At 44.9% G+C, this 13076-nt stretch overlaps 1 protein-coding gene across 3 annotated transcripts in view; it reads right to left on the reverse strand.

Moving 5' to 3' along the window:
* Positions 1 to 365: 365 nt before the first annotated feature.
* Positions 366 to 13076, reverse strand: part of PROK1 (prokineticin 1) — a 30598-nt gene continuing 17887 nt past the window's right edge. For all 3 annotated transcript variants that reach the window (XM_073319934.1, XM_073319933.1, XM_073319932.1), the window contains 2 exons: positions 7335 to 7460; positions 366 to 1863 (listed from right to left, as the gene is read on the reverse strand). In XM_073319934.1, the coding sequence (XP_073176035.1) occupies positions 1744 to 1863; positions 7335 to 7460 (246 nt within the window). In that variant the 3' untranslated portion in view covers positions 366 to 1743. The remainder of the gene's footprint in view (positions 1864 to 7334; positions 7461 to 13076) is intronic.

Consider the following 13076-nt stretch of genomic DNA (forward strand, 5'->3'; position numbering starts at 1 on the left):
ACTATTACCCATGTTGAGTAGTAGCTGATTCTGCAAACAATCCCATGAAGAACGAATAGGACTGCTTGTGGAGTATGCTACTACACAACATGTGTGTGGATGCTAGCACCTGGTCCTATCCTTAAAACCTAACTGTTAATCATTACAGCTTGGATTAACAGCTGTGCAGAGGATGGAAGTTCTGTTTTGTGCAGGATTCTGAGACTTCAATGTTTAGCTCTGTTCTAAATCAGGGTAAAAACCTACCATATTGAAAGTCTCTGCAAATGACACAATCATTTCAGGTTGATTTTAAACAATAAATTGACACAGTTGTTTAATTTTGATTCTTTATTATATTTTAATATAATAAAATTTAATGACAAGTCACCACAAAACACAAATCAAAAGATTTTATTCTGAAAACGTCTTTCCCATTTTGATATTGTTGGGGCTTTTTTCCAATTCTCTTCTAAAAGGAGATTCCACTGCAAACAACCAAATTTCGCAAAGCATTTTGATTTGATGGACCTGTATGTTCTCTCAAAATATGGTTCTAGGAAAGTTTCTCTGACCAGCTGAGACTTTCAAAAATGAAATGGGGCAGGGGGGGAGAATGTACACTATTTAGTTTGCAATGTTGTAGTAGCTGTGTGGGTCCCAGGATCTCACACACACGGTAATAGCTTTTATTGGACCAACCTCTGCTTGGCGACAGAGACAAGTTTTTGAGCTCCACAGAGCTGCTGTTCAGCTTAGCATTTCACTGTGGTTGGTTAATGAAACTCGGCTGGTTAATTTCACCTGCTGTTTATTTTCAGTTCCTATTCCCCGGCACTAGTCTGATTGTAAAGCCTGTACTCACCCTGATCAGTACTTACTCCCAGAGTAGACCCACTGGATACAACAGGACTGCGTGGAGCAGCTGCTGTTGGTGTGCAGGGTTGTGGGGTTTGACTACAGAGGCCAAAGTTCCTCCTCCTTTTGCAAGGTGGAGCTCTGGTGTAGACGGCACGGAGCAGATCAGACAGTGGATGCCATAAGCTGCAGCCTGCCTCTGGTCTTATATTCTTTTTATTCAAGCATCCCATAACTGTTAAGCATAAGCTCCATGCCTTACTAAGAATAACAGCACAGGGGTTATTTGGGTGAGTAAGCACTTAACCATATGAGTGAGGGTTTTTTAATCCTGAAAACCTTTCTTTCTAGTAAAACCCCTTCGTTCCGTTATATAAAATAAATGTTGGGTCTGAAGTATTGTTGACAGCATCCCCCACTTTTTTTTTACATGCAGAGTGACATTTTCAGAAGATGTTGGAGATTTTCAAAGGGCAGTTAGGCACCCAGCTCATTGAAAGTCAATGGGAGTTAGGTGAGTGCACACACGCTAGTGAACAAAGCACTGGATGTGGCCTCAGAAGACCCAGGTGCTATTCCTGTCTCTGCCACTGGTCTGCTGAGTGACCATGGGTAAGTCACTTTGCCTACTTGTGCCTCAGTTTTCTCAGCTATAAAATGGGGATAATGATCCTAACCTCTTTAGTAATGCATTTTGAGATCTACTGAAGGCTGTGCTTAATCAGTGCTCAATGTTATTTGTGCCTTTGAAAATCTCCCTCTACCTGTGTTTTGTCTTTACACTCACTGTAGAATACTTGGTGGTGGTGAAGGGAAATTAAAAAAGGTGTTGGGTGGTGCTCGTTTCAGAGAGCAGTGCTGCCCGGTCCTCCAGCTGGGAAGGGCTCTGAAGCTCCATCCTGTTTGCTAAAAGTCTATGTTCTTGAAGTCTACTGAACACCGGAATCTGCCATCAATGAACCTGGAGCATATAAAGTTTGGCAAACACGGGCAGGTGTGGTGTTGGCGTTTTCCAAGGAAAGGGACCTTCAGCAGAAAATGGAAGAGACAAAAGACACCGCAAAGAATGTCAGAACTTCAACCACAGAGCAATGCTAGGAAAATCCTTGGCTGGGTGAAACAGACTCCTCCCTGTCTTCCTGTAGGTGTTTCATGTCCAGTGACAATGGGCCAAATCCTGAAGTTCTTTACTCTGGCCCCAATCCAGCAAAGCACTTAAGCTAATGGATAACTTTGGCCATGTGACTAATCCCCACTGGCTTCAATAGGACTGGTCAGGCACAGTATTGTCAACGCCAAGTGCTCAAAACTCAGGACTCAAGCCCACAAAACTCAGGGACTTGACTTGACAAATCACAGGCCTTTTTAAAAAGTATTGGCTTATTTAATTAGCCTCCTAGTGTCTGAGCTTTCGGGGGCGCCCAGGTCTTGTTTAACCAGCTTTTCTCTCTAACCATGGGGGTTAGCAACTGCCTAATTTTAAAATGGAAGTTGAGGTTCTCCCATAATGGCATGACTCCAAGAGCTGGGGCCTTGTGAGAAAGCACCCGCTGCGACCAGACTGACAATAAAATGGTCAAAGTGGGCAACACTGTAAATCAAGGCCTAATCCTGTAGCTCTGATGGGCAGCACGGGTCCCCTTGCTGACCACGGGATTCCTAGCAAGAGTAAAGGGTTGCAGGACTGGGTGCTTGGTCCTGACTCGGGTATCCTCTTGGAGCTCATTTGGACCACAGCCAGCTGAGGCTTTCAACTCAGAACTCCTTACAGTCATGAGTGAATTTAGCCTGGCAACTCCAGGGAGTAGGGTGATCAGGTGTCCAGTTTTGGACCGGAACACCCAGTCAAAAAGGGATCCTGGCGGTTCTGGTCAGCACCGCCGCCTGGGCTGTTGACTGTCCAGTTGGTGGTGCTGCCATGCTACACAGCAGGGCTGGCAGCTCCCTGTTAGCCGCTACGCCACACCGCATGGCTCCCAGGTCGGGAAGCAGCCGCCATGTCCGGCTCCTAGCCTGAGGGGTGGCCGGGGGGGTGCATGTGCTGCCCTGCCTGCAGGTGCAACTCCCATTGGCTGGGTCAGGGCAGGTGAGGAACTAGCGTGAGCCTCATCAGGCGGCTATTGAGGGGTCGTGTGCTGTCAGGTGTCTTGATGGTACAGGTGGATAAATACAGTTCTCCTTCGGATCCTCCCTTAAAACATGCTAGATTCACAGGCCTCCCAGCATGATCCCCCTGCCCAGCACTTCCCCGCTGTCTGCCGCTAGGGCTGTCCTCTCACATCTCGCATGCATCTGTTAGGCTGTCACCCCTTAGGGATAGGGGCCTTGTCGCTGTACGTGTTCTGAACAGAGCAGTGTACGCTCCCCGTGCTCTGTAGACAAGTGGAGCTTCAGTCGGTGCCTTGCAGTGCATTGCAGGTCGAGTTCTGAGCTGAGCTGGGAACAGAACCCAAGGGTCCTGCATCAGAGCCCACTGCTTTCACTATTGGACAATGCTGCCTCTTTCCCTTGAAACTAGGAACCAGCATTTTTCATAGAATATCAGGGTTGGAAGGGACCTTAGAAGGTCATCTAGTCCAACCCCCTGCTCGAAGCAGAACCAATTCCCAGTTAAATCATCCCAGCCAGGGCTTTGTCAAGCCTGACCTTAAAAACCTCTAAGGAAGGAGATTCTACCACCTCCCTAGGTAACGCATTCCCGTGTTTCACCACCCTCTTAGTGAAAGTTTTTCCTAATATCCAATCTAAACCTCCCCCACTTTTACACTGGGGTGCGTGAAGTTAGGCCTTTAAAGTGGGGATGGAGGGGCTAAGGCACCCAATTTCCCTTGAAAGTCACTTTGGCTCCTTTGACAATCCCAGTGGGCAGTGACATAAGAACAGCTTGACTTTCAGAGGTGCTGGGGTTTGCAGCAGGCCCCCCCTCCTGTTTTTGTCTCATTCTGCTCTTAGGTTTCAGAGTAGCAGCCGTGTTAGTCTGTATCCGCAAAAAGAACAAGAGGACTTGGGGCACCTTTAGAGACTAACACATTGATCTGAGCATAAGCTTTCGTGAGCTACCGCTCACTTCACCGGCTCCCTTAGTTCGCTTTTCATAGATTTAGAGATTCCCGGGGCAAGACTCTAGTCTGACCCCCGTCTCACCTCGGCCAGAGAACTGCATCCCAATAATTCCTGGAGCAGATCTGGTAGGAAAACACCCATCGTGATTTAAGAATGGTCCGTGATGGAGAACCCCTGTGACCCTCGGTAGATGGTTTCGGTGGTTAATGACCCTCCCCTGTTAAAAATGAATGCCTTATTTCCAGCCCGAATTGTCTAGCTTCAACTTGCTCCCTGTTCTCACAGGGATCGGAGAACCAGACCCTCAGCTGGTGTGAGCTGGGGAAGTTCCATTAAAGTCAGCCATTCTGCCTGCATTGGGACCTGCTCACAATGAGTATCCTAGAATCAGAGAATAGCAGGGGTGGAAGGGACCTCATCTAGTCCCACCCCCTGCTCAAAGCAGAACCAATCCCCAATTTTTGCCCCAGATCCCTAAATGGCCCCCTCAAGGATTGAACTCACAACCCCGGGTTTAGCAGGCCAATGCTCAAACCACTGACCTATTGCTCCCCCATGAGAGTTAACTCAACTGTGATGCATGGTGCTCCTGATTCTCCTCTCACCTCTCCAATTCCGCTGGAGCCGGTCCTGATTGCTGACATGCGTGAGAGCAAGATCAGGTCCTGTGAAGTGTAGTGGGAGGAGAAGTTTTGGAGTAAGATGTGCTGTTGTGTGGGTGTTTGTGAATGGGGGACTAATTGCACCGGATCTCTGGGGGTGAAGGGAATACTGATTGTCTCCTTGCCTCTAGACACTAGAGAATCCATAGGGACATAGGCCTGCCGCATTATGAAATCCTGTCCCTGCTGTCACAGGCAACCCTATCAGAATCCCATTCATCTACTGACCAAACTCCACCTTCAAATCACTTAGGAGGTTTGACCCCCCACTACTTTTACTGCGAGGCTGTTCCAGAACCTCTGCTGGTTAGAAACCTGCTTCTAATTTCCAGCCTCCATTTATTCCTGGACAGTTTATCCTCCGTTGTTCTTGTACCAACGGTGTCCGTTAGCCTCAATGGTTCTTCTCCCTCCTGGATATTTATCCCCTGATGTATTTAGAGAGCCCTAGGAACCTCTTGTCTCTTTCTGTAACATATAATCTCGGGCAAGCTCTCTGCTTTCCCCAGGGTGGTTCAAATTTGCTTCTAACCCTTCACCTGCCATGTGAACTGCTGAGTCCTTGCTCCATCTCCTGGTGGATGTAGCACACACTAGAGAGTAGTGGCTGGGGGGTTTGCAAATTCAGTATGAAATCCTGGCCCCATTTAAGTGAACTGGGGTTTTGCTGTTGATTTGGTTGGGGGTGTTGGGATTTCACCCCTTGATTCTATTCCTAACTCCAGCAGGGGCTGCATGAGTCTAGGCTATGCAGGATTGTAGCTGTGTTGGTCTCAGGACATCAGAGAGATGAGATGGGTGAGCTAATATCTCTAATTGGTGAGAGAGACACGCTTTTGAGCCACAGTTGCTAAACTTGTTTCCCCGCCCCGCCCCAGAAGTTGGTCCAATAAAAGCTATCGCCTAGCCCATCTCATCTCTCTGATCCTGGGCTAGCCACTTAGGGCTAGACATTCAAAAGAACGTGGCATCCATTTGGGCGGTAGAATAAATGGACAGATTTCTGCAACAGCTCATCATGCTGGCCCCAGCTGTGTCCTTGGCGATACTGGCCTGGAGCCTCTGATTATGCAGCCATTACAGGAGTGGTCTCATTGAATAAAGGTTGCAGAATCTAGACCTCTGTGCCTCAGTTTCCCCTAGCTTTAACACGAGGATAATGCCTCCCTCAGAGGGAGACTTATACAGCACATGGAGGTCCTCAATAATGAAAGGAGCTGAGCAGGACAAATTATTGGGATAAACTATCCTTTGGCTATGAGCAGCCATCGTTTAGCTGTTACCTGTTTTTGCTGAAAATTAGGGGACACCATGAGATTCACCATTAGAACAGCCAGGGTGGAAAGGGCCTGGATTCCCCAATGTCTTCAACTTCCTCCTTCGCCTCTCCTCCATTTGTCCTTCTCATCCCCCATCTTCTCTCCCTCCTTTCTGGTATTAAATGGGAAGGTGAGGTGACAGACATTTATCTCCTGTCTTTTCAAAACAATCCCTTATGAAATTTAAGCCTCGAGAATGTATCTTTATTTCCCCTTGGCGGTGATTTTAATAAAGTCTGATTCCCTTCTGAATCTTTCTCCATCTCCTGCAGGCTGATCCTGGGCAGAAAGCCCTGCATTATTTACTGAGTCTCCCTCCTAAGAGATCAATGTCTGAGGAGTTATTAGCAGAGTCCCTCAAAGGCCTTAGCGACTGGTGCTAAGTACTTCCACTTTGGGGTAATGCTAAAGCTTTTGTGTTGCGTGCTGGACAAAGCCACAGAGTTCTGAAGGTTCACAGACGTTATCCTGGCTTCTGGTTTGCTTTGTTGAGTATTTAGAATTAAATCTCAAGTGACAAAAGCACCTTTCTTTAAATAAACTGAAAGCACAGATTGAGCCCCCTGGAGCCACGTGCACAGCACGACTTGAGCTGTTAAACAGGCTTGTACAGCGCTGGCCATAGGCCAGCAGTGACCTGTAGAAGCTTTGACAGGTTGATGTTAGTAGAGTGCTGTTTGAGGATCTGGCTGGAAGCGTGAGTGGTCATGGTAGGGGTAGCTGGGTGTTAGGACTCCTGGATTCTCTTTTCAGCTCTGCATGTTTGGATAAGCCTCTGTGTGCTGGTGCAGATAGGGGGAAACTGAGGCACAGATTAGGCACCACATGTCATGCAGGGATTCTCTCCATTTGAGAGCAGAGCCCAGAGTGCTTGAGTCCCAGACCGTGCCTGCCCCACTGGAGTATACATCCACAGATGGATGGCATCGTGCACCCTGATCCCTGAAAGTCCTTCAGATTACAGTGTGATATGTTAAACTGTAAAAATTACAAGCTGTAACTTTAAATCCTAAGGGGTTTCCTTGCCTTGCTAGTAGGCTGGGGGGGGGGGGTCTGTAGGGAAGTCTGCAATTGGAAGTCTGCAGCGAGCCAGTCTAGAATAAGATGGGATGAGTTGTGCCTCTGTTTTAGGGAGCAGCCTGTTTTCTCTCTCTCTGTTCTGGGTTCTTCTATGTTTATCAATCTGAATTCTGAGAAATAAGGTAATGTTACGTTGCAACCTTCCCGCAAGAGAATTCTCTGTGTATGCCATGAACATACCTTACAGGATCTGGTTAGCAGGGTTATAGCACTGCCTAGACTAATATGATGTGCCATTTAAAAAAAAATACTACCTTTGAACTCATCCCTCCCAACAAAGAGTTGCTCTAGAAAATATAGCTGCAGCAGTATTGAAAAAGATCAGCCCCTGGGCCATTGCTTAGACGAGACTGTGAAAGGGTTAAGGGCATACCTTGTGACTGAACGGGTGGCATTCATCTCCTTCCTGTCCCAGCGGAGTGCACATCCTGAGTCCTCGAAGCCACAGGCTGATGGCACAGCATGTCCCGGCTCCACACTGCAGATCCCTCTCACAAGCCTAACGGGGAGGCAAAACAAGCACCAATTAGCCGGAGGTGCATTCAGATCAGCTTTACTGTGAGCAGGGGAAATCCCTGCTCCAGGGCAACAGGTAAATAAGTCAAGCTGCACTGGCAAGTGCTTCAAAGACAAGCATCTATCCTTAATCGGAACAAGAGACCCTTTAAAAGCCACATATCTCACGTTAAGTTGATGAGGGCTTGTGGTGAGAGTGAGAATCCGATTCTGGCTAGAAGGGCTTTACACAAGCTCTTCTGACATGTTCAGGACTCAGATGCCAAAGGGGAGGAAAGGTCTTTGTGCTCCTGAGGCTGACAGGTGATGCAGGAGGTGAGCTAGGGAAGCCAGCCATGCTGAGTTCAGCATTAAACCAATGGCTACATAATAAAATAGTCACTTATTCGTTTGCATTACAGTCAGGGATCAGGACCCTGGCGGAAATCACTGTTGCTCCCACTGAAACTAACAGCCATGCTGATTTACACCAGCCGAGGATCTGGCCCCAAATCTTTCAGTTTTTGGCTCCCAGATTCTAGAGAATGAAAGCTTGGAACCGGTAACGTGTACCAGAAGGTCATGGTTCTAGGCCCAAATATTCTAGGAAACGCTTAGAGCTAAAGCAAGCTATTTTCTTTTGACAATCTGCACAGATTTGAACTTTGGAAAGTAGGGGCACTTTTCAAATCAAAGACACAAGTGGCTCCCTACCTAGCATTGGTCTCCTGTATCCAAAATCACCAAGCTACTGTACAGTGCAGCGTGGCAAAATGCTCCATGTCTGAGACATTTGGCTAATACCGAGCAAGCTGATACCAGTCAATGCCTGAGACAGGGCGGCAGGTTTTAGCTTCTCAGCTGCTGAAATTACATGTGTGGCTAGAATCAGATCCCTTCCCTCAAGGTGCCTGGCCGTTTATTTCACAAGTGGTCCTACTGAAATCAGTGGGAGTTTTCTTTCTGCTTTGGAGAATCTTTACAGTTTACTTGGTGGTGGAGTGTCATAATTCTAGGGCTAACTTTTCATTTTTTAGAGTACCATTTGGGAATGGATGAAATGAAGTGAAAAAGGCCTTTGTTCTGTGTGGCTTTATCAGACTAAGAATAGCCACTAGATTTTTTTTTTTTTATAAGGGAAGAATAGTGGAGCTCATAACAGAAACCAGTGGGATAGAATTGCAATCTCTTCTGGAGTATTTACATGTGTGTATTGAGAGAGAGGAACTATAAAAGTTTCAATTTTTAAAACAAGCTAGATTTGATCAGTAAAGTGTAAAAACTTTAAACCTTTTAGAAGGAGAGCCTGATGCTGATCCTGTTTAAGTCAATGGTAAAACTCCCAGCTGTGGGACCAGGATCAGGCTGAAATTGCACGGAAAGGCAGGTGTGAATTATATTTTGTACATTCCTTTTTTGAAATGAAGCTCTCTTCTTTAAACAATTCTTTGGGCATAAGAAGTCTCCACTACACATTTTATTTGCAGGGAGAAGAAAGGGATATTCTAGGATTTGCTTTCTTTCATGAGAGAGTGAATCTGCTTTTTCGTATTTTAATCCTTTTCTGAATTCATGTCTCTGAAATGGAAAACAAGGGAAGCCAGGACTTTGAAATGTAAAGTAACATAAGGGGCTTTGGAGTGATGCTCAAGTGAGCTGTAGCTCACGAAAGCTCATGCTCAAATAAATTGGTTAGTCTCTAAGGTGCCACAAGTCCTCCTTTTCTTTTTGCGAATACAGACTAACATGGCTGCTCCTCTGAAAACTATTCCTCTGTGCTTTGACTTCAGCCAGGCCCTTCCAACAGCTCAGAGTTCGCTCTAACCCAAGAGCAGTTTAATAATATGCTCTCACAAAAGCAGAATGTATATACCTCCAACACAAATTAACACTATTTAAATAAATTAGGATATATTGCTTGGACTCTTGGCCTCTCTCCTTTTCTCTTTAAATTTGGATTTTTTTTCTCTGGGTATAAATTAATGAGACTGACATTAATTAGGATGCTGGGGCAGATAGGCGACGCTGACTTCAGTGGCGTTAGGACTGCTTATGCCAGGGCCTCTGTCTGAAGGTGCTGTGCTCCTCTCACATCTAGTGAAGTCAGTGATGGTTTGGGATGCTCAGTACCTCCTAGGATCAAAGCCCCCAAAATGCTCATGGGCCAGTTTGGGGCTGTCTATTAACATGTCCTGACCTTTGTGTTGTGTTAGAACTTGACATTTTTCTCAGCTTGAAAACTTTTTAATATTTCTCTCCTCCCCTCTTTGACTCAAATACCAGTTTATGGCACTATAGTGTTATGAATAAGCACTTATGATTCCCCCGCCTGCTTTTTATCTGCATACATTTCTCTCTGTGGGTTCATAGCTGATAGAGTACAAAAGATGATCAGTGAGTAAGAATTTAGCGTTTAGTCTAACTCATACAAAAATCCAGTACTTTTTATCCTTCAGCTAGCCTGGTCTCACTTTGGAAATAATGTAATTAGATACGAGTGATCACAGCTCAAAAAAATCATGTACAAGTAAAACCATTATTTGTGTTACTAATAAACCTCTACAGAAACCAAACAAATGTAAAAATCATAACCCATTTTTCCGTATTTATTCTATTTCTATTTTTTTTCTAGAACTTTCTGCTGAAATGTAGGGGTGGGGGAATCAAGTCTGTTTCACTTTTGTTTATAGTCAGTGTCACTTTCAGATTCACTGGGCATCAAGTGCTGCTGGAGGAATGTTGACTTAATTCAAACTGAGTTTCCATCAGAAACAGAAAATTCAAACGGTGCAAGCATTTCTCTTGGGTTTAGGGTTGCTTATTTTTTATCACTGATATGTTGGGACCCAAAAGTGAGCTGTTAATACACACGCAATGATATTTCATTATAATTAATATAAAGACACGCTTTGAAGATATAAGCACAGTATAGATTTTTGCTGTATGTATTCTTAGTTGAGCATTCAGGAGGAAATTCTTTTCTGAATTTCAGAAAATAAATATTTTCACTGCTAGAAGATGCAATTATCTTCTCCAGTCTTAGGGAATCTTGTAGCACCCACATCTCGGAAGGAATACAAGATCTCTGACCTGTTCAGATGTCACATTAGATAGGCAAGAAAGTCAGACTTACCCCAGTGATGACTGCACATTTGTAAAAAGTTATTAAAAGGAAGAAGCACAAGATTTGGATGACCGTTTTCATGGTGACTAGGAAAATAAGGAAACTCTTCTCTCTCTGGCGTGCCAGAATAACAGCGCGATGTCTGAAGTCCTTGTCCCCTTTCTCCTTGCTCTCCTCCTGATGAGATCTGAGAGCACCCTCCCTCGCCTGGCTCTGTATATAACATCTCAGCCCCTTCAATCTCCTTCACTGATGTTTTTTCTGATGATCTCAGAATAGGCAGATGAGACCCAACTCTGCTGATGTGTGGGGGGGAAAAAAAATTAATAAACTAGAATGAGAAGACAATCATTCTACCCTTACAAATTATGCAGTTTTTAAATGATTTCTAAATCATTTAAAAACTGCATAATTCGTAAGGGTAGAATGATTGTCTTCTCATTCTAGTTTATTAATTTTTTCTCATTCTAGTTTATTTTTTTTATTTAATTTTATTAATTGTTTCTAAACATCTAGATTTGTTTTAAACTGTCCTTCTATAGCCACTATAAATTTGTGTTAGAATAAAATTAAGGATTTGCAACTTTTTGCAAAAACAAAGACAAAATTAGGCTGATTTCCCCCCCCCCCCCATGCTAGTGCAGAGTGTGCAACGTGTTGGTATCCGTGATAAGTGTGTTGTGGGGGAGAGGGGGGAGAATTGTGTGACTATATTACGTCTGAATATAGTATGTAAATATCCTTGAAAATATTCTGTGTCTGCTTATATTTGAAATATCTTCCAAAACATTTTAGGTCCAGGAAACAATATGAACACACTTGTTTAAATAGATAAATGGATTTATAGACGAGAGAATTATAACCTGTGAAAAGTCATATTGGTATTTCACATCATGGTCCAATGGACAGAGAACCCAGCTGGGTTTCAGAAGACATTCCTGACTCTGCCACTGACCTGCTGTGTGACCTGAGCCAAGTCTCTTCACCATGCTGTGCCTCAGTTTCCCTTCCCTCTAATGCTGGTCGAAATTCAGAATTTCTGTTCTGTGGGAAATTTCAAAATTTGTTTTCATTCCATACTGGAACAAAACCAAAAAGTTGCCCACAAAATGAAATTATTTCAAAGAACTATTTCAGGTCCATCAAAATGTTTTTATTTCTTACAAAACCAAAAGGTTTCATTCTGATTTTGACTTTTCAGTTTTGTTTGATAGGTTAAAAATAATATAATTTCAAAATGTAAAGTCATTTTAAAAAAAAAAATCAAAACATCCCATTCTGAGGTGGTCGAAACAGAATGTTTCATCCTTCTCTTAAACACTTTCACTTTTCTCCCCAGGGCCTGCCTGCTGGAAATGAAGTGATATTGAAATTGACGCATTGTAATGGAAAGCTTCGCTTTCAACAACCCGGCATTTTCATAGTATATCAGGGTTGGAAGGGAGCTCAGGAGGTATCTAGTCCAACCCCCTGCTCAAAGCAGCACCAATCCCCAACTAAATCATCCCAGGCAGGGCTTTGTCAAGCCTGACCTTAAAAACCTCTAAAGAAGGAGATTCCCCCACCTCCCTAGGGAACCCCCTGGAGAGAATTTGACAGCTCTACCTCTAACCCCTTTGCCTGTCTTGTCTACTTAGACTGTAAGTTCTTTGGGCTGGGGCTCTGTCTCTCAGGTCGTGGCAGCACGGAGGGAGTGTCTGGCAACACACAGCAGTGTAAAGCAGCCTGCATCCACACTGTGCTGTGTAGCAGCACGCTGCCATGAAAGACTTAGGCAGGGGGGAGGCAGCGGGAGCTATGCTGCTTTTAAAAAAAAATAAAATAAAATAACAGCATAGACATGGGTGGCACTTCCTGAGTGTGTAGAGAGCTGGGTAGGGTAGATGCTCCCAGTGTTGAGATGTCTGTCCTCACCTAAGCAGTGCCTCCCTGTCTACACTGTTCTTTATACCCATGCTGGGGGGGGCTACAGGGTTCTCTACACACCGCAGTCTGTGTACACATAGCCTGACTATATATGTGCAGCATCCAGCACGAAAGGGCCCTGATCTCAGATTTGGCCTCTAGGCACCACTGTGACGAAAACAATAAGACCGGGATAATTATACTGCCCTTCCTTTGCTCAATGCTTTGAGGTTCTACAAAAGCTCTAGCTAAGAGGTAAGTATAACTGAGGCTGACGTTTGGGGGTTTTCCAAGGTGCCTGAATCCCATTGGAAGTTAGGCACCTAACTCCCTTAGGTTCCCTTTTGAAAATCCCTGTCTGCGAGGGCTTTTCTGCCCTTATGAGAGAAACCTAGAAGCCAGATGCAGGCCTGGGTTCAATGTTCACTGGAGTCAGCGAGTCTTCCTAGTGATTTCAGTGGGCTTTGGAGCAGGAGCCTGGAGAAGACCACGTTTGTCTGTATCGGGTCCTATCCCTAGGTTGTCTTCATAAGTAGGCTTGGCAGAATTCTATTTCTGGGGGGGGGGGTGTTATAATTTCAACAGATAATG

The sequence above is a fragment of the Lepidochelys kempii genome, chromosome 21, assembly GCF_965140265.1.
Source record: "Lepidochelys kempii isolate rLepKem1 chromosome 21, rLepKem1.hap2, whole genome shotgun sequence".
Lineage (NCBI taxonomy): Eukaryota > Metazoa > Chordata > Testudines > Cheloniidae > Lepidochelys > Lepidochelys kempii.